General features: G+C 43.7%; 1 protein-coding gene across 2 annotated transcripts in view; it reads right to left on the bottom strand.

The window, feature by feature from the left end:
* The window catches only part of NECAB1 (N-terminal EF-hand calcium binding protein 1), a 70,696-nt gene extending 60,557 nt beyond the window's left edge, over positions 1-10,139 (bottom strand). For both annotated transcript variants that reach the window (XM_049822413.1, XM_049822422.1), the window contains exons 1-2: positions 10,065-10,139; positions 5,513-5,537 (exon numbers count right to left, since the gene is read on the bottom strand). In XM_049822413.1, coding sequence (XP_049678370.1) covers positions 5,513-5,537; positions 10,065-10,106 — 67 coding nt within the window. In that variant the 5' untranslated portion in view covers positions 10,107-10,139. The remainder of the gene's footprint in view (positions 1-5,512; positions 5,538-10,064) is intronic.
* Between the last annotated feature and the right edge of the window lie 17,012 nt (positions 10,140-27,151).

Raw genomic sequence — 27,151 nt, 5'->3', positions numbered from 1 at the left:
GCAGCTATTGCCCTGCCAGAGCTCACCTGGAGACACATGAGCAGACACAGCTGGTAGAAGACTCACCTGCAAAGTCAATGTTTGTCCTGCAGTGGCACTGTCAATAAATAATGAGTATGAAGACACCTATTCTGGTCTCTGCAAAACTGACTTTAGAGTGAGTGTTGTGAGTTTTCCTCTTGATCATCGTACAGGTGCACCTTGGTGGCTTTTTGGTTACTCTGTGGAAATTTTGTCAGGTGATGTAAATGTGTATGCTCTGTGCATCAGTCTCTTTGGACACTGACACCAGTGGAAGCTATAGGATGCTACTGCTGCACTCTGTTGCCTTATTTTAAAGAGTCCTTTATTTATGACCTGCAGCTTTTTGTTGGGCTAATGTGCGCACGGTTTTAGAGCTGGTCTGAAATCCCCAGGCCACTGCAATCAACAACAATTTTGCTACTGCTGGAGTGCCGTGTGTTTTACAGAAGGCACTGGGAGACTCTTCCTATATAATTTCTTATGTTAAAGGCAAGACAGAAGATACTGTTAGTATTATCATGCTATACAGTTTTAGCATTCCACATTTAGAAGTGTGATGTCCCTGCTCTGTATCACGGACATCGGGGGTGCTGAACGAAGACATATGACAGACGATTAGTCTCATCTGACTGTATTTGTCGTTTTACAACCCACTTTTATTGGGGGGGGGGGGGGGGGGCGGGGGGGGGGCAGCAGCTTTCAGTGAGTGCTTGTTTGAAATGTCAGAGAAAAAAATGAAACCAAACAAATGCGCTTATTCTGGCATTAATAGTATTTTGTTGCTGGTCTGTTCTGGGTGTTTGATATTCAGGTTTGGCCACCTCTGGAGGTTTAGTCTTGCTTTGTTTAGTCAATTTTTTAATTTCCCCTTATTTGGTTGCAGTCATTCCTGACTGCCTGCAGCAGCATACTGTTTACTGTGCTCCTTACAGTTAAGGCTTTTTTTTCTTTGGAAAGTCTCTGCTTCTGTAGCAGATATTACCTACAGTGTTTTCAAATATCTTCCTCTTAGGAGCTTTAAGAATGTTTGAGATATAGCTTATACTCAGTGCTTTTTCATAACAACTGACTTGTATTTGCAAATCAATGACAGCATCTATACATAGACTTTCTTTTCTAAACCTGTCATATTAGAGCTGTCCCTTTTAGTTAACTCCTGCTTGGAGCTGATCCGAGGGTTTGGGGGCAGAAGCTGTAACTCTGGAGCAAGGCCATAATCAAATATCAGTTCTAAACTTGTAGAGGCGAGAGAGACAGCTCAGAGGTTCTCCTTCTGGAGGACGTGGCTGGGGGTCGCTCTCTCCTCCCTCCAGGTTTAACTGGATGGCCATTTCCACACTGAAAAGTGCTGAAGGGAGTTTTAAATGCTAGGGCATGCCATGTCAAGGCAGGAGAGGAAGCTCACGCCTTAAAGGGTGGTAATGGTGCTGGGATGTGCGCTCAGCAGCCCACGGCCAGGCAAGCATTGCGCTGGGCTCAGAGTCATTCATGTCCACCTTCGTAAGGGAATAGACCTGAAGCAGCCAGGCTCCACTCAAGAAAAAGCTGGAGATGATAAAGTAGAAAGGGAAGAGCAGCCCTCTTCTCCCACAGGAGGATGAGAAGAGAAATGACCCCCACCATGATGCAGGCAAAGGCAGGGCAGTGGTCTCCAGTTACTTGGTGGTACTCCCCAGTTCTGGTCAGTGTTGAACCATCAGTGTTGAAGCACCTTGCCACAGCTGAAAGAAGACTGTTACTCTTGCATGCTCAAGAGTTGCATTCTCAGCAGATTATTGCTTTTTTTCTTCTCCATTTTGACAGTCAGACTGTTTGTGATTGGATCCGTTTCTGTGCTAACAGGAGGGAATTATAGCATGAGGCTATACTAATAGGGCACATGTCAAAGCTGCATGGTCAGGAGAGGTGCTAGGGTGACCTTTACCAACAACTGATATTGTTTCACTCAATTGCAAATCACTGCAAGTCTAATGGGGTGCCCCGTGTCCCTTAGCATATCAGAAGGTAAGAGAAACACCTCATGCAGACAAGCAGGAGGATAAGCACATACAGGTGCTGCAGTCACATGTGTGTGGAACAACCACTGTTGCCTGTGAGATGAAGGAGATAAAAAATGATGTTGATTAGGAAAGCTGCATTTGGCAGTTCCAGTTTTCCGTATTACTTGTCCCTGCTGTCTAGAGACAAGATTCTATTTTTTTAGAGGAATCTAATGAGTTTGATTTTGGTTTAAATAGCAAAAGGAATGAAATAAATGAACAACTTTCCTTTCAGCTAGAATTTTTCCAGATTAGCTTTCCTTTGAATGTATGGAGTTTTGTAAAGCAAACCTGACCAAAACTTCATTTTGACATGCAGACCCGAAACTTCTCCTTTCCAAAAAGGTCAATGTGCAACATCTTACCTTTATGAAATTGCCTTTTTTCCCCTCAGGGTTTTCTGTTGCTTTTGTCAATATTATGAACCATATACTTCTTAGAAATGAGATAATCCTTCCCTATGCCTTGTTCTCCCTCTAAGAAAATCACACGACCTTTTCAGTTATGGGAGGAGTGTGGATCTGCTCCGTACGGAGCGGAGCTGCTCAGCCATGAAATAAGAACTATAGATAAGAGTTTATGAAGCTGATCTTCTTTTTTGAAAGCTGTGCATAGCTGATATTTCTAGAAACAGGAGGGTAACAGAATGACATATGTACCTGGACTAGCAAAGAAAGAAGCCACCACCCCAAAAGAAACAACATTTGTATAGCGTCTTTCAAATAGGGGAATGACTGGTAGAGGAGTTTTTCAATTAAACCCAGCTGTCATAAATCCTTGGAGTATTTTTGAGTAACAGCAATTCAGCACAGCAGGATTTCTTGGCTCTTTTGATCTCTTATTTTATATTGTCTTGCAAGAATAGCTGTCTTTCCTTGTGGAAGGCTAACCTGAAGTCCCACAGTCCCTAAATTCATAGCAAGAATGCTATCTCCTATAATACTGCTATTTATCAGCTTGATCCACTTTTTTGGATGTATTTTTTTCTTGCTGTCAAGCAAGTACCTAGTAATGATTTTGATGATAAATTTTTGGGGGATATTTTAATCTCACAGAGAATGAATATGGCAGCTCTGAGAGAGTCCTATTAAAAGTGTGTGGGTTAACAGGAGCATGACATGGAGAGTAATGTAGTATTTGTTACTGTAAGCCAGTCCTCGGTTTTCTGCAGCACAGAAAGGCGACGCTGAAAGCGTAACTATCTGAGTCATTAACAAAAGCTAATAATCTGTGTAGACAACAGTGTAAGCATTTTAGATGAGTGTTCACTTTCTGAGAAGGTACTTAACATCCCAGCCCTAAACCAAATCTCCGCCGTATAAATGTGGCATGAGCTTGTGCAGTGCTAGATTAGCAAAGTGGAAGTCCCACGGGCAATTCATGGTTGAGCAAACACAATTAAGCACATAAGAGCTGAAACCATTTCAAGCTCATGGACTTTTAATAGAACAACGTGGCTGACCTTAGCCACTTTTCTCCCAATAAGATGTTGTAAAGGATCCATATACGGGCATGGACTTCAGTGACCGAAGTCTCTAGGGCCGACATGGCTTCACATTGTTCTGGAACAAGCAGGTTTGTCACCGATCATGTGAACTGTTTGCCCAATTTTAATAGCAAAGTATCAATAATAAACTGTGGGGTAACCCCACAGAGGACTATAAGTCTTCCTGACCACCGAAGTGCTGTGGATCCACCACAGCTGGGACAGAGCATGAGCCCAAAGTCCAGGGCAGGGACATGAAGCTGCAGGGGCTCTTTTTGACCCCCCCGGGGGATGATAACCGCTGCTCTGCACCACGCGCTCTGACTCTCATCAGTCTTCACAGCAGACACATAAACGTCTATTCCAAGCATGGCAAGGAGGTCTGTGGGGGATGCCAGTAGAGCTTGGCTGTGGCTGGCACACAGCTGAGCTGGAAAAGTGCCACTGAAGGGGAAGGTCCTTCTTCTCCTCATCCTAGCCCTCACCTTGGGATCCAGCCTGCACCATCACTGCCCTTCCAAGCCACTGGCAAGCTGACTGAGGGAGATAAAAAAACCCACTAACAAAAACCCCTCACAATGATGGGTTTTGTGGTCCCTGAGCTCTCTGAAGGAGCCTGCCTTGGTTTTATGGGAAGTGCCGGTTGCTGCACACGAGCTGGGGCAAGAATATGCAGCCGGAGGTGGGCTGTCAGGGTGGGATTGCCCTCTCAGCAACAATAAACAGTTATTTGACAGACTCAGCTATACCATCAAACTGTATGGTAGCCCCTTACTGTCCAACAGCTCTTCCTTGAAAGTGATTCTCTCTGATTTTCCCAATAGTATCCATGATCCCTTTAAATACCAGAGAGTACACTTTATTGAACCTGCACAATACCTGTTTTCTGAGGATTCAGTGGGAATTACTTGTCAGGGTTAAACCTGTCTGAGCTGTGGGTTTGACACTCTTCAATGCTTTCAGGGAAAGACCAAAGTTTGGCTTGTGCTTCTGCATGAAGTTGCATCTCCCTTCTTCCCGTACTTTGGTATTACTGTGCTAAATAATTGTGAGCTTGTATTTCCTTCTCGTCCTGCAAGATCTAACTCTGGCTATCTGAGTTAAGTATATATACTATCATGGTAACTGCAGAGCTACCGAAGCTCTTCACAGCCTCCAGCGTACCAAATCTCACACTCTGTGTAATGCAGGGAAGTAGTAGAGACTTCAGTTCTCTTCTGGGGTATGTGGCACAAACCTGACAATGTAACTTGTCCAAAATTGTGCAGCAATTCTGAGATGGAAAAAGGAGTTAAAGTTGGGTTCAAGACCATGACTATATATACCAGCAAAAAATTCCAGTGGTTACACTTGCAGTCCTTACAGCAAGGACCTTTCCCTGCTGCAGCCAAAATAGGAGCATTTGTGAAGCCTTACAGTACTATGCTCCAAGTTACTGAATTTAAATAAGGGAAGGAAAATCAGTCAGTAGCATGAGGGCAAAACTTTCGATCAAGAACATAATAAAAAAATCATGACTTTTGTGTTATAAATATGTGAGTTGAATTCAAGGCTTTATTCTGCCTACTGATATGACAAACCAATACATAACTGCAAAATGTAGGAAACAAGTCTGCTGGATTTAGCCTATGGTGTTTTTAAAAAATAATAAGATGGAGCTACTAACAAATATTTCAAACCTGCTTGTGAACATGGTGTCACTAAGAAAAACACCCACGTGTACCCAAAGTGCAAATCAGACAAACATGCCACGTTGTGAAAGCACAAGATCTGCCCTTTAAAGAACCCGTAGGGAGGATCTGTGCATAAAAAAATACATTGCATTGAACCTGTAGAAAACATAAAATGACATGAGGGATGGCTGGTTTTCCTGTTAGGATGTTTAAAGCATGACTTCAACTGCTGAATCAACTATGGATTTTTTTTTCCAAAGGGAGGGGGGAAGACATGTGACCAGTCTTACCATTCTTGTCTGCTCTTCTTAGTATCTAAACAAAAAGAGAGAGAGAAGAGAATCACTTTTTTTTTTTTTTTATGGGTTAGTAGCACACAATGCTGTATTTAGTGGGCATTTATAGTTTCAGCTCTACACCATATTTTCACAAGGCTGCATAAAACTGAAAAGCCCTTAGTGTGTCTCCATCCTTCCCTCAAGAGTATTGCTTTCTTTAACTCCTCCTGTGCTGTGTGCACAGAAAACCAGGACCATAATAAGAACCAGCTTTATTTTCTACTTTGTGCATGGCTTATAAGGATAATGTTCAGGCACAAAACCTGATACCGTATGGCTACCATTGAGAGAAGTGGTTTAAAGCAGCAGAGCAAGGATGATAGCTGGGAGGATGTGCTGAGCATCTGAGATGGTGAGAAAGATTCAGGGTTTGTGCGGGCGGAGGAAGCAAAGGGATAAGTCAGGAGAGGAGCCGGGTGGCATGAAGGGATCAGAGTGGGTGTGAGAGGCAGCGAGATCAGATGTGTGGGAGCAAATCTGAGGATTGCTCTGATAGCAAGGAGAAACCAGATACAGAAGAAAGGGGAGGGGGAAAGTATAGAGGTTTATAAGGTGGGAAGTCAACGGCAGCACGAGGGTGCCTGCTGTAGATCCTTCCCTGCGATACTTCTGCAGAAAAACTGTATGTGACCCCAGCTTATGCTTACGGTGTGCAGGTCTGCCTTTTCTCCCCGCTGTAAATGGCACCTGCTGGAGGAGCTATTTAAATACGCAGGCGAGAGTCTGTAACCTCTCCTGCAAAGTCTGAGAAGATGATCCTGGGGGCTGCATCCCATGAGGAGAGGTGGCAGAGCCTTCCAGGCCCAGCCCTGCCATCAGCAAGGGGGCACAGCACCAGCCCACCCGGGGCTGTATGCAGGTGCAGTGGCCCCGTCTTACTGCCGGTGACAGGCAGGCATGCCCGCCTGTCCCTGCTGGAGTCCTGCCGCAGGTACCACCACATTAGTCCACACTTTGGAGAAGGGATCAGGGATAGGGAGTGGACGCAACAGAAGGGGTCTCCTCCACTTTGCTCCTTGCTCTCCAGACGAGGTGGTTTTGCCATGGCATGGGTCACCATGTGACACTTCAGATACGTGCAATTGCCATCCATTGTCACCCTGCTATGTTTCCCGATGTAGTCCCCATCGCTACTTCAGCCTGAAACGCAATGGGGAGTTGTCTGGGCAACGCCGTAAGAAGTTTAGGCAAGGGAAGAAAGCAAATCTTCCGAATACAGTTTCTATTGCTGCCATGAATATCAGTAAAGGGAAGAGTTTCAAAATGAGCACATATAATTTTGAGAGCTGACAGCAATGGAAATGTTCTCCGGTTTGATACACTGCTAGTAGTGTTTAAACAGCTTCTCCAGCACGTGCCATAACTGCTTTGTTCCTAGAGGTGAAACCAAATGAGAAACCCAAGGATCCAGGTGCCAAGCTCTGTTGGAGCATCTTCATGAGGGTAGGGTAGGGTTGGGTTGGCGGGGACCTAACAGAATTGTGACCCACATCCAGGACTTCACTGATGATCTCTAAGCTGAACTTTGCATTGGACCAAGTTTACAGCACATAAAGTATGAAATAAACTTAGTAAGATGACATCTCCCATCCCTATTGTCCTGGTTTCAGCTGGGACAGAGTTGATTGTCTTCCTAGTAGCCGGTACAGTGCTATGTTTTTGAGCTAGGTATGAGAAGAATGTTGATAACACTGATGTTTTCAGTTGTTGCTCAGTAGTGTTTAAAGTCAAGGATTTTTCAACTTCTGATGCCCAGCCAGCAAGAAGGCTGGAAGGGCACAAGGAGTTGGCACAGGACACAGCCAGGGCAGCTGACCCAAACTGGCCAAAGGGGTATTCCCATACCATGGGACGTCCCATCTAGTATAGGAACTGGGGGGAGTGGGGGCAGGGGGATCGCTGCTCAGGGACCAACTGGGCGTCAGTCAGTGGGCGGTGAGCAATTGTACCACGCATCATTTGTATATTCCAATCCTTTTATTATTACTGTTGTAATTTTATTAGTGTTATCAATATCATTATTAGTTTCTTCTTTTCTGTTCTATTAAACCGTTCTTATCTCAACCCATGAGTTTTACTGCTTTTCCCAATTTTCTCCCCCATCCCACTCATGGGTTGTTAATGGGATCTGAGATCTAATGGCTTTCTTCTGCCCAGTTACACCCGCTAAAAGGGAACAGTGGATGCCCCCAAGCAGATGCATCCCAAAGGGGCTAGCGCTGAGACCCCGCTCCTCGCTTTGCAGGTGCCTGGGCCGAGCTGCACGCTGTGGGTATGTGCGCAGCCATGTCTGATGGGACAGATCAAGGTGTGCCTCAGCGAGGTGACAGATATGCCCAGCACAGACGGAGCCCACACCTTGTGCAAGACATCTCTGTGAGCAGGAGCGCTGGCTGCTCAGGCTTGGCTTATGGACATATAGGACTGGGGCAGCTGTACTAGTGGAGTTTCAATCAACTAGAAATGCCCCATAAACATGGGTCAAGGGTGGCAAAAGTTTCCGCGTAAGTAATTTTTCTTTTTTATTTTAAAATTAATTTTAATTAATTGATTTGTGTGTATTTAATTTATTATTATTTTTATTAATTAATTTTAATTTTAAAAAAACCAAAACACCTTAAGGAAATGTTAAAATCCTTTGGACAATTGATAGGGACTTTGACACAAAACCAAGGAGGGGGTTGCATTAGAAGTCAGGTCTCTTTCATCATTAGGTCTCTGCCTATCTCCCAGTGGTACCAGGACCTCAGTGCCTGCTCTTTCTGTGCAGCCTTACAGCCAGTCTCTTGCTGCCTGGTTTAATATGCAGTTAAGCGTTTATAGGGGTAGAGGTACTTCACTGAGGGGTAATCACAGAGCTGCACCCCACCAAATATCTATGACATGAATGTACTCTCACAGGTTGAAGGGCACACAGGGTCCAGTCCCTGCTTTGAAGCAGGCAGACTAGGTTTGAATTTAAGGTTTACCTCCAGGTGCAAGAGCAGTACAGCAGCAGCTCCCCGCCCCCCCGCCCCCTCCTCTTCAGCAGTTTTGTGAAAGGCATCAGCTTTTCTATAAATATGAACCTGACACTGGTTTAAGAAATTGCTGAAAATTCAACAAATAATTTTCATTTGAATTAATATTTTACTTTGGCTGAAATTGGAAGTTTTCAGTTTATCAGATATTCTGACCACGTGCAGTTTCCTAACCCAGTGTGCTGAGTCAAACTGGGGAGCTGGCTCCATTTGATGCTTTTTAACTCTTTCCTGGCAACTTAGGTTTCTCTTCTGTCTTTGTGATGGATGCCTGTAATTCTCCTGTTTCTCTTACAAGTGCTATTTATAAGACAAAAAAGCTGCATTTTCATTATACACTTGAATGGAAATAATAAAAGTCCACCAAGAGTCTAATTTAAATGGTTTCTCATGGAGACTAGAGAAATCAGGAGATGAGCAGGTGAGGGCTGCTTGAAATAATTTGGGGAAAAGCTTGGGGAAGTTAACGTGGGCACATTACAGAAAACATCTAGGTAAACGGTCCTTTAGTACAGAATGTGTCATTTCCAGCTGATATTGTGGGCTAACCGTGGTGTAAGAGTTGGTCTGAAGTAGATCAGAGTCGGTAGCAGAGTTGGTCAGAAGATTTGTAGGTCTCATCAAGGGCAGGGGATACTTTGGAGATCTTTGGGTGGGAGTTTGCCGTTTATCGGGACTTGCCTCGGACCAAAGAAATGCTCTGTGCTGGGCAAGTTTAGACAGAAAACTTTACAGCTGCATCTTGTGCCCTTGGGGATGGTCTAGCACAGCCTCCCTGCGGGGTAGGATGGCCAGATGCCCAGGCGGGCACCTCGCTGGGCTCCCCCTCAAGGGGCTGAGGGGCTCAGGGTTGCTCTGCCCATCAACCCTGGGCACCTCCAATCCATCAGGGTCTAATGGGATGGGAGGGAGCCTGCACAGTCCTGGAAAAAAAAAAAAACTTTTCCAGGGTGAGAAACTGTTCAGTGAAATGCCCAGGGGAAAAAAAAAAAAAATCCAAGCAATGTGTTTTGAAAAGTGATAGCGTTTTCACCCAGCACCTCTCCTAACCACCCCCAGCCGCTAACCCGCTCTCCTCACACATGCACGCCATTGGATGCAAACTCATTCCCCTCGTTAACATTTTAAACGGTAAGAACATTTAAGAAAAATAGGAAAGGGGAAGGAAAAAGGAAAGGGAAGAGGAAAGGAAAAGACCCACAGCCTTGCTGGGCTTCACCCCCTTCCACCCCAGGGAGGAAATCACGGCTCCAGAAAAAAAAAAAAAAAAAAGAAATAAAAGGGGGAAAAAGAAATGAAAAAAAAAAAAAAGGAGGGGAAAAAGAAATAAAAGGGGGGGGGGAGAAATTAAAAAAAAAGGAGGGGAAAAAGAGAAAAAGACAAGGGAAAAAGGCAAAAAAGAGAAAAAAGCCGTCCCGCCCCCCCTTGCAGCTGCTGCCCGTGCTGGAGGGAAGGGGCTCGCCTCAGGGACGCGCCGTACTCACGTCGCGGAAGATGCGCAGCCCCGCTCCCAGCTCCGCCGCCATCCGCCCGCCGCAGCCGCCGACACCGCCCGCAGCGCCGGCGGCGGGGCCGGGGGGGGGGGCCGGGGCGGGGCGGACCGCGGCGGACCGCCCCCCACCATCCCCCCCACCCCCCCCCCCCCCCCCCGGCCCCGGCGATGGTTGCCTCGTCGGGGGGGCCGAGCCGCGGGCCCCGCCTCGCCTGTCGCCGGAGAACCGGCCCCAACGCGGCCGCAGCGGGGGCGGCTCGGGGTGCTCCTCGCCCCAAAGCGGCGGGGAGCGGCGGGGGGGGGGGGATGTCCCGTCCCGCTCCGCGGCCGCCCCGTCCCGCTCCGCGGCCGTGGCATCGCTGGAGGGTGCCGGTGGCGCGGCTTGCCCCCTCTCCACGGGAGAAACTCGGTTCTCGCAGTCTGCCTTCGTCAGGCCGAGCGTCCGCGGCCGCCCCGGCTGCTCTCCCGCCGAGCGCGGTCCCCGCGGGTGGGCTGCCCCCCAGCCCGCCAGACCCCGCCGCGCTGGAGGCGCTCGGAGGCCCCCGCAGCGCGGAGGGGCGGGGGGGCCGCGGCCGCGCCTTCCCACGGCTGGTGGCGGGCGGCCCCAGGAGCCGCGCTCTGCCAGAGCACCCGGGCTGGAAAATAAGGTCCTCGAACACGAGATAGCCCTCCGAGTGGCCTGGCCGAAAATCAGGGGCCTGGGCGGTGTGTCTGGAGGGGAGCAAGGGGAGCTGCGGGACGGGGCGGGAGCCGGCTCTGCGGGGTGCCGGCAGGGGAGGGGGAGGGAGAGCGGTTCCGAGGGAGACTCCCCCCCCCCCCCCCCCCCCGTGTTAATATTTCGGACACGAGCCAGGAGGTTATTACAGGGACGTCGCGTAACGGGGGGCTTTGTCTTGGCTCTCCCACCACGCACCGCCAGCAGATGGCTTTGCAGGTACACCTTCGATATTGCAGTAATATGTAGGCTAGGTATTACAGTGTTCTATACTATTGCAGAGGATGTGATGCTTCCTAGCAAATGTTAAGAGTGAAGTTTTTGCTTTGAAACACCTTCACGTATGAAAAGCCCTGGCCCTGGCGTGAGGTGCTGCGCATGGGTCTTCCGGCTGCTTCCACCTCCCTTTCCACGTCTCGAAAGAAAGCCTGAGAGAGAACTGTCCGGAAGGAAAAGACATGGCATTTCACAGACTGAGAAATTTTTATCTCGCTTCCTAAATATGGCCTGAAAAAGAGATGGAAAAATCATCTCAGGCTATTTGGGCTTTTTAATAATACTGAAAGGCTTTTATTTAATCTGATTTGTGTGATGGAAGTATGGGAATGTATTTCTTCCCAGAGAGAGAAAAGAAGAACAAAGTCCAAAGGTTGTCTCAAGAGCCAGGAGGGTGAGTGGAGATGAGGAAACGCTTCTCCGGACCCGTAGAGAGGCTTCGTTTGGATAACTGTTAGAACAACAACAACAAGAAGAATACACATATTTAACTTTATTGACTGCCTTGGGATGAAAAGGCTTTTGTTGAAGAACCGTATCTTTCCCCTTTGATTAGTCTTAACATTCACTGTGAATATTTTAAGCTTGTTTACAGAAATCTCCCTTAAAAACGGTAGGAAAAAAATTGCGTAATCCTGGTATTTTTAGGGCAAAATTTAAAACATAAGAAGCAAAAAGAACTCATAGGCCTTTTATTATATTAGGAAGCATTATTTCCATTATTAAAAAACTTATCTGCAAATCACCTTTGCATGATGTAGAAAGGCAAAAGTACTGTTTGAGTAATCATTTTTAGAGGCCTTAGTTTTCCGGTTCAGGTGAGCAAACAAATCTGTGAGTAGAGTATATGCATAACTTACTGGTGATACTTTTTTATGCCACTTTAAAATTACCTGAAGTAATATCTCAATTTTAACAACACAAGCAGGATGAAAGCTCTGAATTTTACCAGCTTCCCTCTTCACTCAATGATTTCCCTCTGTCTCTGAGCAAGGGGCTGTGAGGCGGAGGAGACGTGGCTCCCCGCGATGTGGCAGTACAGCTGTGGTACTTGCTGCCTTCATGGGGCGACGGTGGCCTCCTGAAATACCCAGGTGAGGTTAGCAGAGGTCAGCACCCAGTGATACTCTCACTTCTGCAGCCACAGACCTCTGCTGCTCATAATCTATTACAAGACATAATTTTTTTCGTGCGCGGATGAAGATAAAACCTAAAAGGGCCTGCTCTTTCTCCTGCCCTGTGTCAAATCATTAAACTTTTATTTAGAGGCCAGCCTACTGTACCAACGTCTTTGCTTATGTGAAATGAAGTGGTCAGCAGGTATTTTGCCCTTTTATCTGCGAAAAACAAACGAATGAAAACTGGCAGCAAGAGCTACCTTACACTTACCGTGCAGTGGGCTGTGCAACAAGAGCCATTGATGCTGAGATAGATAGCAAAAGCTTCCTTTCGCAAGCTGCCTAACCACCTAATCAAGTTTCCAAATCACTCCATGGTGGTTAGCTATGTGTATTGCCTCTAAATGACAGGAAAAACACTATATAATGCTTATGTCAAAATATAACCATTCCAGCGGAAGAAGAGCTTGGGTGCTCGGGTACCCCACGGGCCGGTAGCGAAAAGTACTGTTTGCCCTTGGCTACGGAAATGGATCTGCTTTATCGCCCTTTTTGCACCACAGGAGTTGATTGGTGCCTATCTAAAGAGTTGAGTTAGCATAATACGATGTCTGCCTTCTCTCATGTCGTTTTCTCATGGTTTGACCACCTGGTCTGCTGCTGTGTAGGCCAACCCCCAAACCAGCCTTTGGTTTGATTACTCAAATGCTGCCGCCTCTGAGAGGGTCCCTCATGACTTTTCTTGATCATAAGCTGTAAATCCAGAGAAATTTCAGAGTTGGTATGTGTGTGGCCATGGCTTGTTATATGAGCAGTAACAGAGGATGCCAGAGGCCACCTACCTTTTCCATCACCTTGTCTCTTGCACATGGACTAATCTGACCCAAGTGAGGAGCCAGTATCTTTACAGCTCTCTGTTTCCACAAATGGGATTGTAAGGATGGAAAAAGGAGTCCCCTTCCATATGGTATCTGTGCCAGTGACAGCACGGATAGATGTACTAGATCCCAAAAGGAGTGAAGGTGTGCCTGGAAAAATGTTGGGTCAGCTACCTATACAGAGAGTGTGTGGCTACGTCTGGGTCATCGGATGAAGATCACCTCAAAGTCCCCAGCTTCGGGAGCTCACTTTATCCTCATCCTGATTCCTCCTCGGGCAAGACCTGAGTCTGCTCCCACGCCCTTCCCGCACTCCTCCTTTCCCTCTGGTCCCATACCCACTCTTTGGTGGAAGGGAAACCCAGACACAGGCTGGACTGGAGCCACAGCACGCTCCAATGGCAATCCCGTGTAGACAACTGGGATGCGGGATGTACATCAGCAGGTGAACCTGGATGCAGTCTGTGTGTATTGGAGCTCTTACCTAAATCACCAGGAAAAGAAATGTAACATAAAGCCATGATGAGAGATGAGAAATTCAGGGACATACTGGCTTCCATCTTGGTAAGGCCTTCTGCAGGAGGAAACCACACAGCTTGCACTAGGGCATTATTTTGTTCTTTTTGTTTATTTGCGTGCTTTTCCTATAAATGTTTGGGAAAATCACTGAAGACTTACTCATACAATCCAGTTTTCATGTAGGTTCCCAAGCCTAATTTTTCTTAATAATTCAGTGCCTTTGACAGACTCTTCCCAGCCAGTGGGAAATGCCAAGCCTTGGGTCTCCTGGCTTCTAAGGCAGGCTTTAGACCAGCAGCTACGAACCTCAGTCTCTCTTTACTGGCCCCCCTTTCTGTCTGTAGTGGACACATAATACCCCTGGGATAGAAAAGTATCATTACAAAGATAAACATAGTAAAGATGGAACAGTTCTGGGTCAGTAATGCACAGCAGTGCATTAGAAGTGCCTAAGTAAACTAGATGCACATCACTGTACGTGGAATATGGGTTGTTCCTTGCAAGATGTAACACACTTTTTTTTTTTTTTTTTTTTTACATGCTCTTTCACATAGATCCAGACAATTTGGTAGATTTTAGAACAGCTTTTTAGGGACATGTGAAATGCATAAGATGTGTGATGATAATTAATATACTGGGTAGACTCTCCTATGCACATTCTGTTTACGACCAGCCCTGCAGGACCATTTTGGAAGCAACCAGTGTAATAAAAATGACTGTAATGGGGCATCCAGCAGAGACTATGGCTCATGTTGAGAAAAAGCCTGCTGTGTGGCTGGATGCCTAAGTCAGATATTTACTTATAGGATCTAAGAAAAGGAACAAAGGAAAAGATCGAAACGTGACAGACAGTCAGAAGCATAACAACATGACAGCACAGTAAAAAAGATGCACTTTCATTCTTTGTATTTGCAACATTCCCAGGAAAAATGTAGAAGGCAACTGCTATTGTTAGTCTGTGGCTAAAAATAATTTCATATTTAATCCAAACCCAAAGATGTCCAGTTCACAGTACCTGCCAGACTCAGACATAAGCAATGGTCCTGAGCAGTCTATACACTCCAGCTCCTTTCCCCTTCAGAAGGCGGATCGTAAGGTTATTTGTATAGTAAAGCTTTACTCGCTAATTATTTGTCAAACCTGGGAGGACAGTTTTTCCTACAGCTGAAGAAGGGAGAGAACCTCCACCAAAAGGCTAAGTCCAGTCTTAAGGGTCCAGGTCTATCTTGCCTCTGAAGAAGCCATTGACTGTAGAGTAATTTTAAGAGCCTGGTTAATTTATCGAAGTGCTTGAAGCTTGTTGGGGTGTGTAAATAATTACTGTTTCTTGTTCTGTGCCTATGTACCCTCCCACCAATGCCAACCTATGAGTACCATGTTTTGAATTAAGAAGTATTTGAGAACTGCCACTGAGAAAAATGCCAAAGGCGTTCTGCCTCACAACTGGGCCAGAAGTAAGCGCATATATACATATAATAGGCAGCACAGCAATCTGGGAGAGCGTCTGCAACCTATGACATGGAGTCATGGTTTTGGACTTCGGCAAAGCTTCAGTGCCTAAGCTCTGCTTTAGGTGCCCAAATATTTTTCTAGGTGCAGGCCATCATCCTTTATATGCAATAGGGATTTAATTACATGAATCCAATAACAAGATCGTGGATCTGAGAAGAATATCTCAAATTCATTTCTATAGGTGGATGTGAGAAAATGTGAAATTTTTTTAAGAAACACTGTCTTATTCCAAGGATTTTGTGAAATGAAGAATTTTCTCTCTACCCTTCCCAGGCTGCCACTGCTCCTAAGGTACACATCTCCCATGAAATAGTACCTGATGTGACGATGCCAGCTCTTTGCTTTTCAGTTCGAAAACCCCTGGCAGTTGTTGAAATTCTGCTGTCAGAAACAGCCACCTGGCTTATTCCTGTTCAGTGATTTCATCACTTACAGCCACGCTGACAGCTCAGAATCTGCGGGCAACCCCCTCTCCCCGAGACGGGCAATGCTCACAGCCTGGTGGCACATCTCCTGGTACTCCTCACCTGAAGGAAAGCCAAGGGCTCATCAAGGTCTTTTCGACCCATGTTTGTGATCATACTGTTACAACGGCAGCTGATACTCTGTTTTGCTTTCAGAGGATTTGCGGAGAGGACTGAATCCTTGCAGAAAAAGCAGATATGGAACCATCTTATTTCAAAAAAATCTCTAGCAGCTTTATATTGCCAGAGCATTCGGTGACAAGCACTCTGTTTGCTGCCCCGCTGTTATGTTCAATCCTAGGCTAAGGAGAATAATGCAACAAAATGCAAAAAAGGGAGGGCAGGAATTAGGATGCGATTTTCTCTGTTATTGATTTTTAACAATAATTAATAGGTCAATAATTAATAGAATTGATAGGTGTCTACTTGAAATAAAAAATCAGTTCCGCTAAATGGCAGAACTAAACCCTTTAATCCAAACAGAGTGAAGCTTCGGAGAAATGGCTATCCAAGTGCAACTCTGTACTAGATATTGAGATAATTTCCAGTAATGAACGTCAAAGTTCCGGCCTGCTTCTGAATATTGTGCTTCTTTGGAGAAATTCTCCATAAAATATTCCCAGAGAAGTTCTACTTACAGATGGGATTTGAGACTGAGAATAGCAGTAAGTGATTTGGACACACGCATCCCACTAATGCTGTCATTATCCAGCAGCCAGGGCTACGAAGGCTGGTTCAACGCCCTGATGCTAGCGCAACCCCAAGACAATCGGGTTAAATTCCTGGCCATATTGCAGAGTTTCTGTAGGGCCCTAGACAAATAATTTAGTAGCACTGGTGTGCCTAGGAGCCCCTGGATCCACGACTTATCTGCAAACTTGCTGAGAGTGCACCCTGTCCCATCATCCTTGTCATTAATGAAGATGTTATATAGTACTGGTCTCAGTATCAGCCCCTGTGGTGCACCACTAGTGCCTGGCCTCCAGCTGGCCGGGAGAACTGGGACCGTTCAGCTTGGAGAAGAGAAGGCTCAGGGGGGACCTCATCAGTGCATATAACTATACAGATTGGGGCAGGAAAACAAAATTCTGTAGATACGGATATGATCTTAAAATGTGGTCACTCACTGCAATACTAACAGGGAACTGTAAACAAGACTTTAGGGTGTGTATTCTCTACGAAGGCCAAAATACACAAACTTAATCTTCAAAGGATGCAATAAAACAACAACGACATCGTCTGTGTTTCACTGTGAGAGGCGTTTTTAGCATTCAGGGACTGATTGTACAAATCGCATTAAAATTAATGGGAATTGCAAGACTGAGTTTTCTACATGGGATATGTATCCCCTCTGTGAAATTTTAAAGACTCTTTATTACCCTCAGTTAAAAAATAAAACAGACAGTTTATACTTTTTTTCGTCTGTTTCTGTGCCGAGTTATATTAATATAAGAAAAGAATAGTTGTATTCTTTGGTGTCAGTCTGTTGAGCTCCGAGGAGCCCCCTGAAGCAATGCTGCTGGTGTGAGTAGAGGATCTAACAGTATGAGATGAGACATTGACTCCTTTCATTTCAGCTAGCGTGGGAGCTGTAGGAATCAGGAATTCTTCTCTCCTTTTTTCCTTTTCCTTTTTTCCCTTTTCCTTTTCCTTTTCCTACTTCTCCTACAGAGCTCTAAGCGTGCATTCCTTCCCTGGGAAAGATTTTTATCTGAAGGCTCAGCCTCCCACATCATTATGGGCTTCCTGGAACTGCATTCAGTGTTTGGAGCATTGAGCCCTGAAGTAGGTACAATACTGCAGTGGATGATAACGACAGAAGTATGGGAAGAATTAGAGGGGGAAGAACATTAAGTATTCAGATCCCTCAGGTTGTTTTGAAAATCAGATCCATGATTATTAGTGAATGTCAGTGACTTCAATTCTTACTTACTAGGACATTCCTTATAAATATTATACCAGGCATAACAAGAACAGTCACAGGCATTTCCCGGTTAAAATAAGGAAGACTGTCAACCCAAATGAAAAACTTGCTAATTAAAGTTTCAGATCTCATTTAAAAAAATGCAGGCTTTTGTGAATCTCCTCACTGTCCAAGTCAGAGAACAGTTTGCCTGGATGAAATGTAGCTCATTTGGAAAGGCCAGTTTTTCATTTGGATGCTAATCAGGAATTCTGATTTGCTACAAAAGGACGTGACTAATAACGTTATTATTTTCCTCCACTTCGGATATAGATTAGATGACTAGATATAGATAGATATTCCTGATGAACATATATCAGCATTTAGATGAGTTTATATTTAGATTTTGATTATTCTGCCATAATGGGACCTCTCCAAATCCCTGGCATTTGTGACAATTATTGACAAATACGGCAGAACATAAATGGATAAAAAGTTAATATTTTTATTGCAGACAGTCCTAGAAATCTTAATCATGGATTATCACCCTGTTATGCTAGATGCTGAACAGCTGCAGGACAAATGGCAAAACTCACTGGTGAATGATACAAATCACATCATTTTTGTTAAAAACCCCCACAACATAAACATAATGAAATTCCACCTCTTAGTCCTCAATATATGTCTGCTTCTCCTTAGCTCAAATCATCTCCTCAGTAGTTAGGGGATAATAAAATCAAACATCCTGCAGACAATAAATGTATACTGTTGAAGTCCTTGTGATACGCTGTCAGCGTAATGATTGGGTTAAATGTCCATATTATTTTCTGGGTCATTTGTAGCAGTGAATCTGAATCCCATAAATCCATATTGCTAACATTATCGTCTCACAGAGCGCATTCATTGCCTTGTGGATTGTATCATAAAAATACTATTTTCAAAAGGTCATTGGTATCTGACATCTAATTAGGGATTGTTCTCAAACTCTTTCACTATTCAAAAATTGAAAGTGGTTGCAAATGGTATTATCTGTAGGATAGAGAGAGTTTGTTGGTATTAAAGAATTTTCCAGCTTAAAAAATTAGATCACTAAAAAGCTATTCCAAAATCATTGTAACATTCGAATGAAAAGAATCTAAAGTCACAGGATTCTATTACATCTCAGACAAAACTGGTTTCCTTGTTCAAACGTGCTTTCTGCTCTGAAATGTTATTTTTTTGTAAATATAAAAGAGTTGATTATTGAAAAGAAGATTTCAGCATTGTCTGTTGTTTATAGGCTTAGAGAACACTGCCCTTCAATTAGAAGTAAGAGCTTTTTCACCAGCATAGGGTATTTTTTGCTCCCCCCATCTCTAATTGATATTAAACACTATGTTATTTTTTATTTTTAATCTGTTCATGCCAGTCTGCTTCATCCAGTTCCATGTAGCTACTACAGCTGTGCCATCTTGTGGTCTGCACAAAGCTGGTAAAGTTTTGTAGCTTGGAACTTAATCAGGAAGGTAACAACTTGTCATGAGCCACAGCCATGGCAGCACGAATCAAACGGCACCCCCCTAAGCAATGGTCGAAACACTCTGTTAAGCAGAGGATGCTCCACAGACGGATACGTGCCCAAACCAAAGGTTCAGGTCTGTGGGCTCATGGCTTGGCGGGCAGGGAGAGCAAGGGCTGTCATTGTGGTAATATCCAGAGGTGGTAATATCCAGAGGTCTTTTCACCTTCAAAATGCACGCATGTCATAGAATCATAGAAAGGTTTGGGTTGGAAGGGCCCTTAAAGATCACGTAGTTCCAATCCCCCTGCCATGGGCAGGGACACCTTCCACTAGACCAGGTTGCCCAAAGCCCCATCCAACCTGGCCTTGAACACTTCCAGGGATGGGCCGGCCACAACCTCTCTGGGCAACCTGTTCCACTGTCTCACCACCCTCACAGTGAAGAACTGCTTCCTAATGCCTAATCTAAATCTACCCTCTTTCAGTTTAAAACTGTTACCCCTTGTCCTATTACTACACCCCCTGATAAAGAGTCCCTCCCCATCTTTCCTGTAGGCCCCCTTTAGGTGCTGGAAGGCTGCAATAAGGTCTCCCTGGAGCCTTCTCTTCCGTCCTACCTGGACTCTCAGTAATTCATAGCAATAGTCTGAGTAAGCTTTTCTATAATGTCCTGTGTTTTTTTTGAAAGCAGAGGATGTATAACCAACCCTCTGCTATTGCAGTTCACCTTCAGCTGTGGATCTGAATGTTTGTTGAAGTTACTTATGGCGGGCTTGTTGCTCTTCTTGTCGCTATTCTTTTTGTTCTTTCTTTTTAGGAGCAGCAGCAGATGGATTTGGTTCAGGGGGTAGATAGACTTGATTCCGGTTTCACTTATAACTCCAGGGCAAAGAAACTGCTTGTTCTGATGTAGGACTGGCCTTTTAATCCCAGTGTTAATAAACTATGCTGAGAAAGCAGTCTCTCCCATTAAAAGAAGAAGTAGTTTTACTTACTGCCATGGAGTTTGGTATTCCTTGGGCTTCTGTATGTCCAGCTGCAAATTAAAAATGCCTTATGGCTTCTTACGGTTTCTTTTTCCTGCTGCAGGTTGGCAGTGTTCAAGGTGGCCCTTCCATATGCTGATTAGCTGCTGTCCTAAAATTGCATATGCTTTTATTTGCTTCTACCGGGAGACAAGCTTGCTCCCTGATAGGTTTTGGGTTTTTTTTTTTCCTATTTTCCAGCCTAAACATATTCACGGGTATTTTATTCCCATGTCCTGCTGCGTGAGCTAAAAAGTCCTTTTCCTTCCCTGAGGTTTGGTCTTGATATCTTTACAGAGAATAATGGCTTCTTCTTTCAGCCTTGATTTTGCTAGACTAAGTTAAACTCCTTAGTGTTTCTCTCATTAAGAGAAGCTGTCAGTTCCCTCATCATGCCTGCCTTCTCTGCACTGGTTCATGTTTGCTTCTCTTTTTCAAAGCAAGGGACAAGGAGTTTATGCCATCTTCCAGAAAGAGCTCACAAGGCAAATGTCATTATATGTTTCCTCCTCTTTGCTAGAAGTAGCTCAGACAACACTTTCCAGGTACATTTACTTCTCTGAAAATAAATATCTGGTCCATCATCTCTCCAAATGATGAACTCCCAGTCTGTGACACAAATCTCATCGTAAGTCCAAAGGGCATGGTCTTACAACATATTGATGGAAGCTTATCACAGTGCTGTGACTCCATGCCCTAAGGTCCTCTAGTTCCTCCTGAATGATATTGCAGTCTTCTATTTTGTCACAACTTCAATTTCAATTAAAAATAATGTATTAAGATTATGAATGAAAGCCATTATTTGCTTCCACCCAACACAGGAAACTATTTTCTTTACCAGTTGAAAGATGCCCTGGCAGTGCTATCAATTGGACTTGAGTCCTGAAGGTTTTGTGGTGTTTGTGTGGCCCTGTGGAACTCTTCTGAAAGTGTCCATGCTCGAGAAGAGTGGGAGGCATTACCATCCCTGTTCTTGATGGGTACTGAAGCCCTCCCTGGAGCAAACGCTTGCAGTCCAGGTGAGGATTTCCCCGGGAGGAAGGGAAGGGGCTTGCAACACAGGGTCCCACCAGCCAAATGACGCAGCTCAGGGTCCAGGGCAGCGTCGCATTCGTTTGCTGAGCAGCCCTGGAGCATCTGGTAAAAAAAAAAAAACCCTTAGGAACCTATGGGGTTGAGGGAGGAGGAACAGTATAAGTACTGTTACAGAAGATGACTAAAACCACCACAAATCCACAAGGATCTCTACTACTAACTTCCCTCCAGCATAGTCATTTTTCTTCCAAGAGAATCAGATGGTCATTTGCACTGTTCCAAACCTCTTATGCTTTTATAGTTCTTTTATGAGTTCCTTTATCATTCATCCAATAGATATGGTCCTAAGTGGCAGCACATTAAATGTTTTCCTGAAGTTCAGATAGACGAGATCTGCATTTCCTGTTCAGTTCTCTTAGCACATCAAAGAAGCTTGGTCTGGCACGATCTACCATTGGTAAACACATGCTGCCTTTGATCTCATTTTCTATTAATCTCTGTGAGCTAAAATTATAATAGATGTACAGTGTTTCTAATTAGAAATCAGAGTTCCCACAAGTCTCATTTTTATTTCTACTTTAATGGTTTCCTGTTGTTCCCTTCACATTTGCTTATACCTTCATGAGTATCAATGTGAGTATAAATAAATATACATACCATGTTCCTGAAAAGTGGGAAACTAACAGCTGGGCTTGCTGAATTCCATTAACCTACAGATCAGGTATGACACAGCCTACATCCTTAGGAAATGCTGCGCTCGCGTCTGTCGCAGACTGCGCTGGAGAGCTCAGGACAGAAATATAACATGCCAAAGGTCTAGAACTAGGGCTCTCCGTGCCCCAGCTGGGCTGTTTGGGCACAGCCACGGGCTGTTCTCCGGCCACAGAAGCAGATGCTCTGCCTCCAATGAATGGGCCCCGCTTTCGAGCCCCCGAATAGCATGTGGCTCTCAGATTTTTATTTTAAATAGTCTACTCCTGCCTTAACTCTCAGAGATCTGTTATTTTTCTTTTCTCATCTCTTGCAGTTTTGCTGTAAAAAGCATACAACCCCCAAAGTTTTCACCTTTTGAGCAAAATGACCCAGGCTGCAGGCATGTTCTGATCTCCTGTTTGAACTCTAATCTGCCGTGAGAGAAGTGCTCCTCCTTTAATTTAGATTTTATTTTTTTACACTGCAGCCTAATACTGTCTAGCCAAAAGCTTTAGGGAATTTTCTCCAGTCTCTCCTAATTAAAGTGCTAGAAGAGCACTTTTTCAGCAAACATGCCACCTTCTGGCTCTCAGCCAGAGTTGGTTGAATAGAATAATGATATTTGAATAACCTTTCCAACTTTCCACATTAAAGTGTTTGCTCAGAACTAAGCAAGTAAATCATCAAACATGCTTGTGAATAATGCATTTGACAAAAGTTGTAAAACATTAAAATGACATTCACAAACACTCAGATCACTCTCTCTTAAACTGTAAAAGGAACAGAAAATTTATGTTACTTTTTAGAAAACAGAGTTTGTAAATCTCTAATTTATATTTTGAAGTATAAAAATGGTGCCTATATTAATTTTAACTCATTCGGAGCTTATGATATTTAAATAAAAATCAGAATTGTAATCTGATGAAACAGCATGAAGGTGGTTTGAACAACGTAAGTTCTTTGTTCTATTGGCTGTGTCATTCCCAGTGTGTTTCTGAAAGTGAACACTTTAGAAATTCTGAATCTTACCTACCAAGTCATTAAAACAAGAGCTTTAAAGCTGTGCAAATCTAGTCTCCTATTCCCCTCTGTATGACATTCAGCAATTTTGTTTAGTCTTTAGAAAGCTATGGTGCATGGAAAGAGGTTTACCAGTCACATCTGGTTCCCATCTTATATTCTTTTCTTTTCCTCCATTTTGCATTTAAATTTCTACAATTGAAGGGATATAAACAGGTTAAAGGAGAGCAGCAGAAATAAAACGCATACATGTACAAACTCCACCTGCACAAAGAGCGTTGCCCACACTAAGCCTTCCTCACGGATAAGAATTTGGGAGTTAACAAGGGTTAGTAGTATTTGTCATGTATTTGATTAAACCATGAAAGCAGTTAATAGGATGATGACCTAAGATACCTACTAATGGGCTATGAATTTCTACAAACCACAAATTAAAGCAGGGCAAGTGCTTACACAGAGTGCACTCTCCTTGTTGGCTGTATGAAGACAAGCATGTGCGCTGTTTGCAGAAGCTGGCACAGTCTGTTGGATCCTCCTCTCTCCTTAGTAGCACTGTGTGTTTAACTGGATCGTCTTTAATAACTCAAAGCTGTTGGCTCCTGATTCTGTTTCTCAAGGTAGAAAGTGACTGAATGATCAGAAAAGATTACAAGGAGGAAGGTTTAATTCTGGTGAATATAAGAAGAAAGTCTGTGATCGACACAATGCACAAAAAATTACAAAAGTGCCAGATTTAGTCCTTTCCCCATCTGTCTTTACTCAGTACTTGATTTGTCAATGTGAATATTCTTAGACAATTCCAGTTTCTTGACTGAGAGGGGATTTAATGTCTGAAACCCTTGTATGGATGAGAAAGTTTATGGAGATGTATGCCAGCTGTATTTTTGCCCTTTTATTATTTTTTTTTTTAGACATTCACAGGATCCCAGCTGATGTCTCTTCTATCTATAACAGACAAGATCCTCATACCCCCAGGGCCTTGGTCCAGAGGAGTCTCTCCCTTCAGCTGCCTCTGCAGTCGCGTTATCCCCATGCCAGCTTCCTTCCCACAAACCTTGCTTCACACTGTGCAAAGCATTGTACGACCATCCTGGTCCTGACCACCCTGCCTACCTGCTCAGCAGACGTATGTGGAAAACAGGAGTCTGCCAGGGTGGTCACATGTACCAAAGGAACATCTACACTGAATTTAAGGATAGCTGGCTGACATAAACTATTCTTTCACATTTTGTAGCTCACACTAAAATGGTATGTGCTGTGGTCCTTGGTTCTTGCATGTGGCAATAAAATGTCCATTTATGGCAGAGTCCTAAACTCTCAGCATAGCCTTAATTAATAGCAAAGATTTACCATCCTGCTTGCTTTATGTTGTCAACAATGAGGAATGTAGAGGCAGTTGAACAGTAAACATAAGTACTTAGCAGATGGATCTCACGGAAAAGGAAGCAAATTCTATCATCTAAGACATTTTTAAGCCACTAAAGCAGTCCTTAGTAAAAGAAAGAACATCACCACTGTCTGTGGGAGCCTGCGAATAACTCCTCTGCTAACTCTGGACTATCTAAAGTAAGAGCAAAGATGCATCTGCAGAAGATTAAGACCCTGGGCTTGTCAGAAAGGCTGTGGCCAGATCTTACGCATCTCACCAACTGGTGAGATACCAGAGCAGCAAAGAGGGTGCGCACCCTCTCCTCCGGAGGAGGACAACGTGCATTATTTGCTACGTGGGTCACACGTGCACAGAATGTGTCAGTCTCCACTTTATAACTCCAGTGTACTTCAGCCGCTGCTTCTTCTAGCATCCTCCTTTGGTGGGAAAGCCGAGCTGTCTGCAGTGTGTGTACTCTGTCTAATCATATCTTCCTGCCAAAGGTCAGCTTTCCATATGTGTGCTCGGTAATAAATGTCTGTAATCTCTGGCAAATAAGCTTTGATTCTTGTGTTGCTATTTGTTTTACACTTGTTTTTTTCCTGTCCTTCAGAACAGACGTTGGGTTCAAATCTAACAAAACCAGGCTGGTAAATAGTTGTCAGTGGTTACCTCTGACAGTTTGCCATCCACAAATCCTCTGCTTTGATTCCCTTCAGCCCTGCTGCGTCCTGCCTGTACCTATAGTTGAGCATTATTTGTTAGTCCTTTTCCCTGTCTTCAGGAAAATGAACGTCTAGCTAAAGCAAATCTCCATCCACTTCATTTATAAGAGTAGACGGGGAAATTACACAACAGGTCTGCAATGCGACTCCATCCTCTCTCTAATTCCCTATTAACCTCAAGAGAACCAATTAATTTTTTCACCATGCTCCAAGTACATCCGTTCTTTGCAAAGCTTTTTCCTGTTAATTAAGATACTGTCTGTGTATTTTGCAACTTCAAGCCTTATTCCTCCCTCCTAATTTTTTTAGTTAAGCTTCTTTTCCTAATCTATCCATTTCTCTCTGATCACCTCTTAAAAAGTAGAAGGGCCTCATTTAGCTAGCACGTATTTCCAACATCAAAACTAGATTTAAAGCTGGGGTGTACTGTAGATTTACAGCATTTGCTAGCATAGTTTGGTATCAATATTTAACCCTGAGACAATCTTCAAACTATAAAATGCCATATTACATAGAGCTGTAATGTCTGTGTTGTAGTACACTTTCGTACTGGCAGATGGAGTAAGAGACTCGTACCTAGGAAAAGTGGTAGTGGTGGTGGTAGAAGTGTCTGTCTTCAGCATTTGTACAACTGAGTGTCAGATGAACAGAGTATAGAAAACAAAGTATAAAATTAAAAAGGTAAGAAATTTACTGTAGGAAAATTTCTCCATTGGGAAACGAAGGTTCATTAAAAACTGAACCATCTGAAAAATGTGTTGCTTTTCATGAAATTCTATGATGAAAAGAATTGGAAAGCATTTTAACTATGTCAGTGTGATTACTTTTGATCCTTTTCAGAATAAATTGTCATGTTTGAAACTCAGAGCTCTTTACTAGTTAATTATCTTAGGGTAATGCATTTCAAATTTCTGTCTTCTCCAGAAACTTGTGTTTTAAGAAACTATAGAAAGTTGATTTTGTTCCCATTCAGAATAAGCACAACTTTCAAAGAGTCGGAATTTTCCTACAAATTCTGATTGCTGAGCAGCTGAAAATAATTGGAATGATGTCTCAATGGAGACTATAATAAAGTTTAGAAATTGATTCTAAGGCTGGTGAATTAGTAGCCACATTCTTCCATCACTTCTGCCAATGTAAAGTCTTGCGGGAAAGGTAATAGTAACATTGTTTTGTTCTGGGTCTTTCCAGAAAGGCTAAATGCCCTTGGTCTCATTCTCTTGCTGATACAAATCTAATACTGATGTTGATCTAGACCTGTACTGTTGTAGCTGATGACTGAAGCCGACTGTGTTTTCTTACCTTCAGGACATCTCACAGAAATGTGCTGACGTAAAATGGTAAATATCTACCAGTGGAATACATCACTGGGACATATGTCAGAGGTAGTTATTTTATTGTTAATCTTACAATCCACAAGTCACTTCTGTCCCTTGTATTGTCACCGGTTAAAACTTCTACACCTGGAAATCTGCTGATTCTGGGAACTTTACTAACAGGTCATGAGACAGAGTAAAATACTAGCTAGTTCTGCTGCCTATACAGTTTTAACAAATGAGGTTAAAGCTTTGCTTTGTTTCCAAAATAAGCAAATTCAAGCAAACCTATAGAGAAGAAGGGTATGATTAGTCTCTGATGATACTTGCACAAATTTCAGTTGGGTTACCACATCTCCATTTACATTACAGCCATAGGTTTAGACAATTACCTTTTAATTATCAAGATGATAACTGATTATTCGTGATCATATATTATATAACATATACTAGTATTAGTGGCAACTGTGTTCTCCCTTTTGTTGGAGACTTTCTCTCTCCTTCACTCAGTGACCCTTTCCTTCTGCTCACTTTACTCAGTAAATGACATGAAAAAACAGTATAATGGAGAGTACTGCTTAGTGAAAGAGTTTCCCAAGATGACCTAATTATTTGGCAGCTGTACTGTTTTCAGCCAGGCTTATGGGTCTAAATGCAAGTTTTTGCTTTGTTTTTGTACTTCAGAAATTGGAACCAGAGGTGTCCTTAGTGCTTATGAAGTGGTTTCCACAAACTCTCTCTTCTCTTTCTTCCTCTTCCTTCCCTTTTACTTTCCCTGTTTCCACTGGCAAGTCCTTTGTGTAACTATAATGTCTATATTGGTGTAATTATTGCTAATTAACATCTCCATCCTTAGTTTGAAGGATGAAAGTGGTTCTTGATCAGATAAGGGAGAGAATATGAGGAAGGATCATTACATGCAGAAGATGGTGTCTGAGGTTGGGGCTGGGAGAACCTCTACACGCGGATAAAAAATGGGCTGCATACGCTTGTTTGGAAAAGCCAGCTTC

Source organism: Accipiter gentilis, chromosome 2 (genome assembly GCF_929443795.1).
Source record: "Accipiter gentilis chromosome 2, bAccGen1.1, whole genome shotgun sequence".
In the NCBI taxonomy this organism is placed as follows: domain Eukaryota; kingdom Metazoa; phylum Chordata; class Aves; order Accipitriformes; family Accipitridae; genus Astur; species Astur gentilis.
The sequence above is the reverse complement of the archived record's forward strand: the minus strand, read 5'-3'. Positions and strand labels throughout refer to the sequence as shown.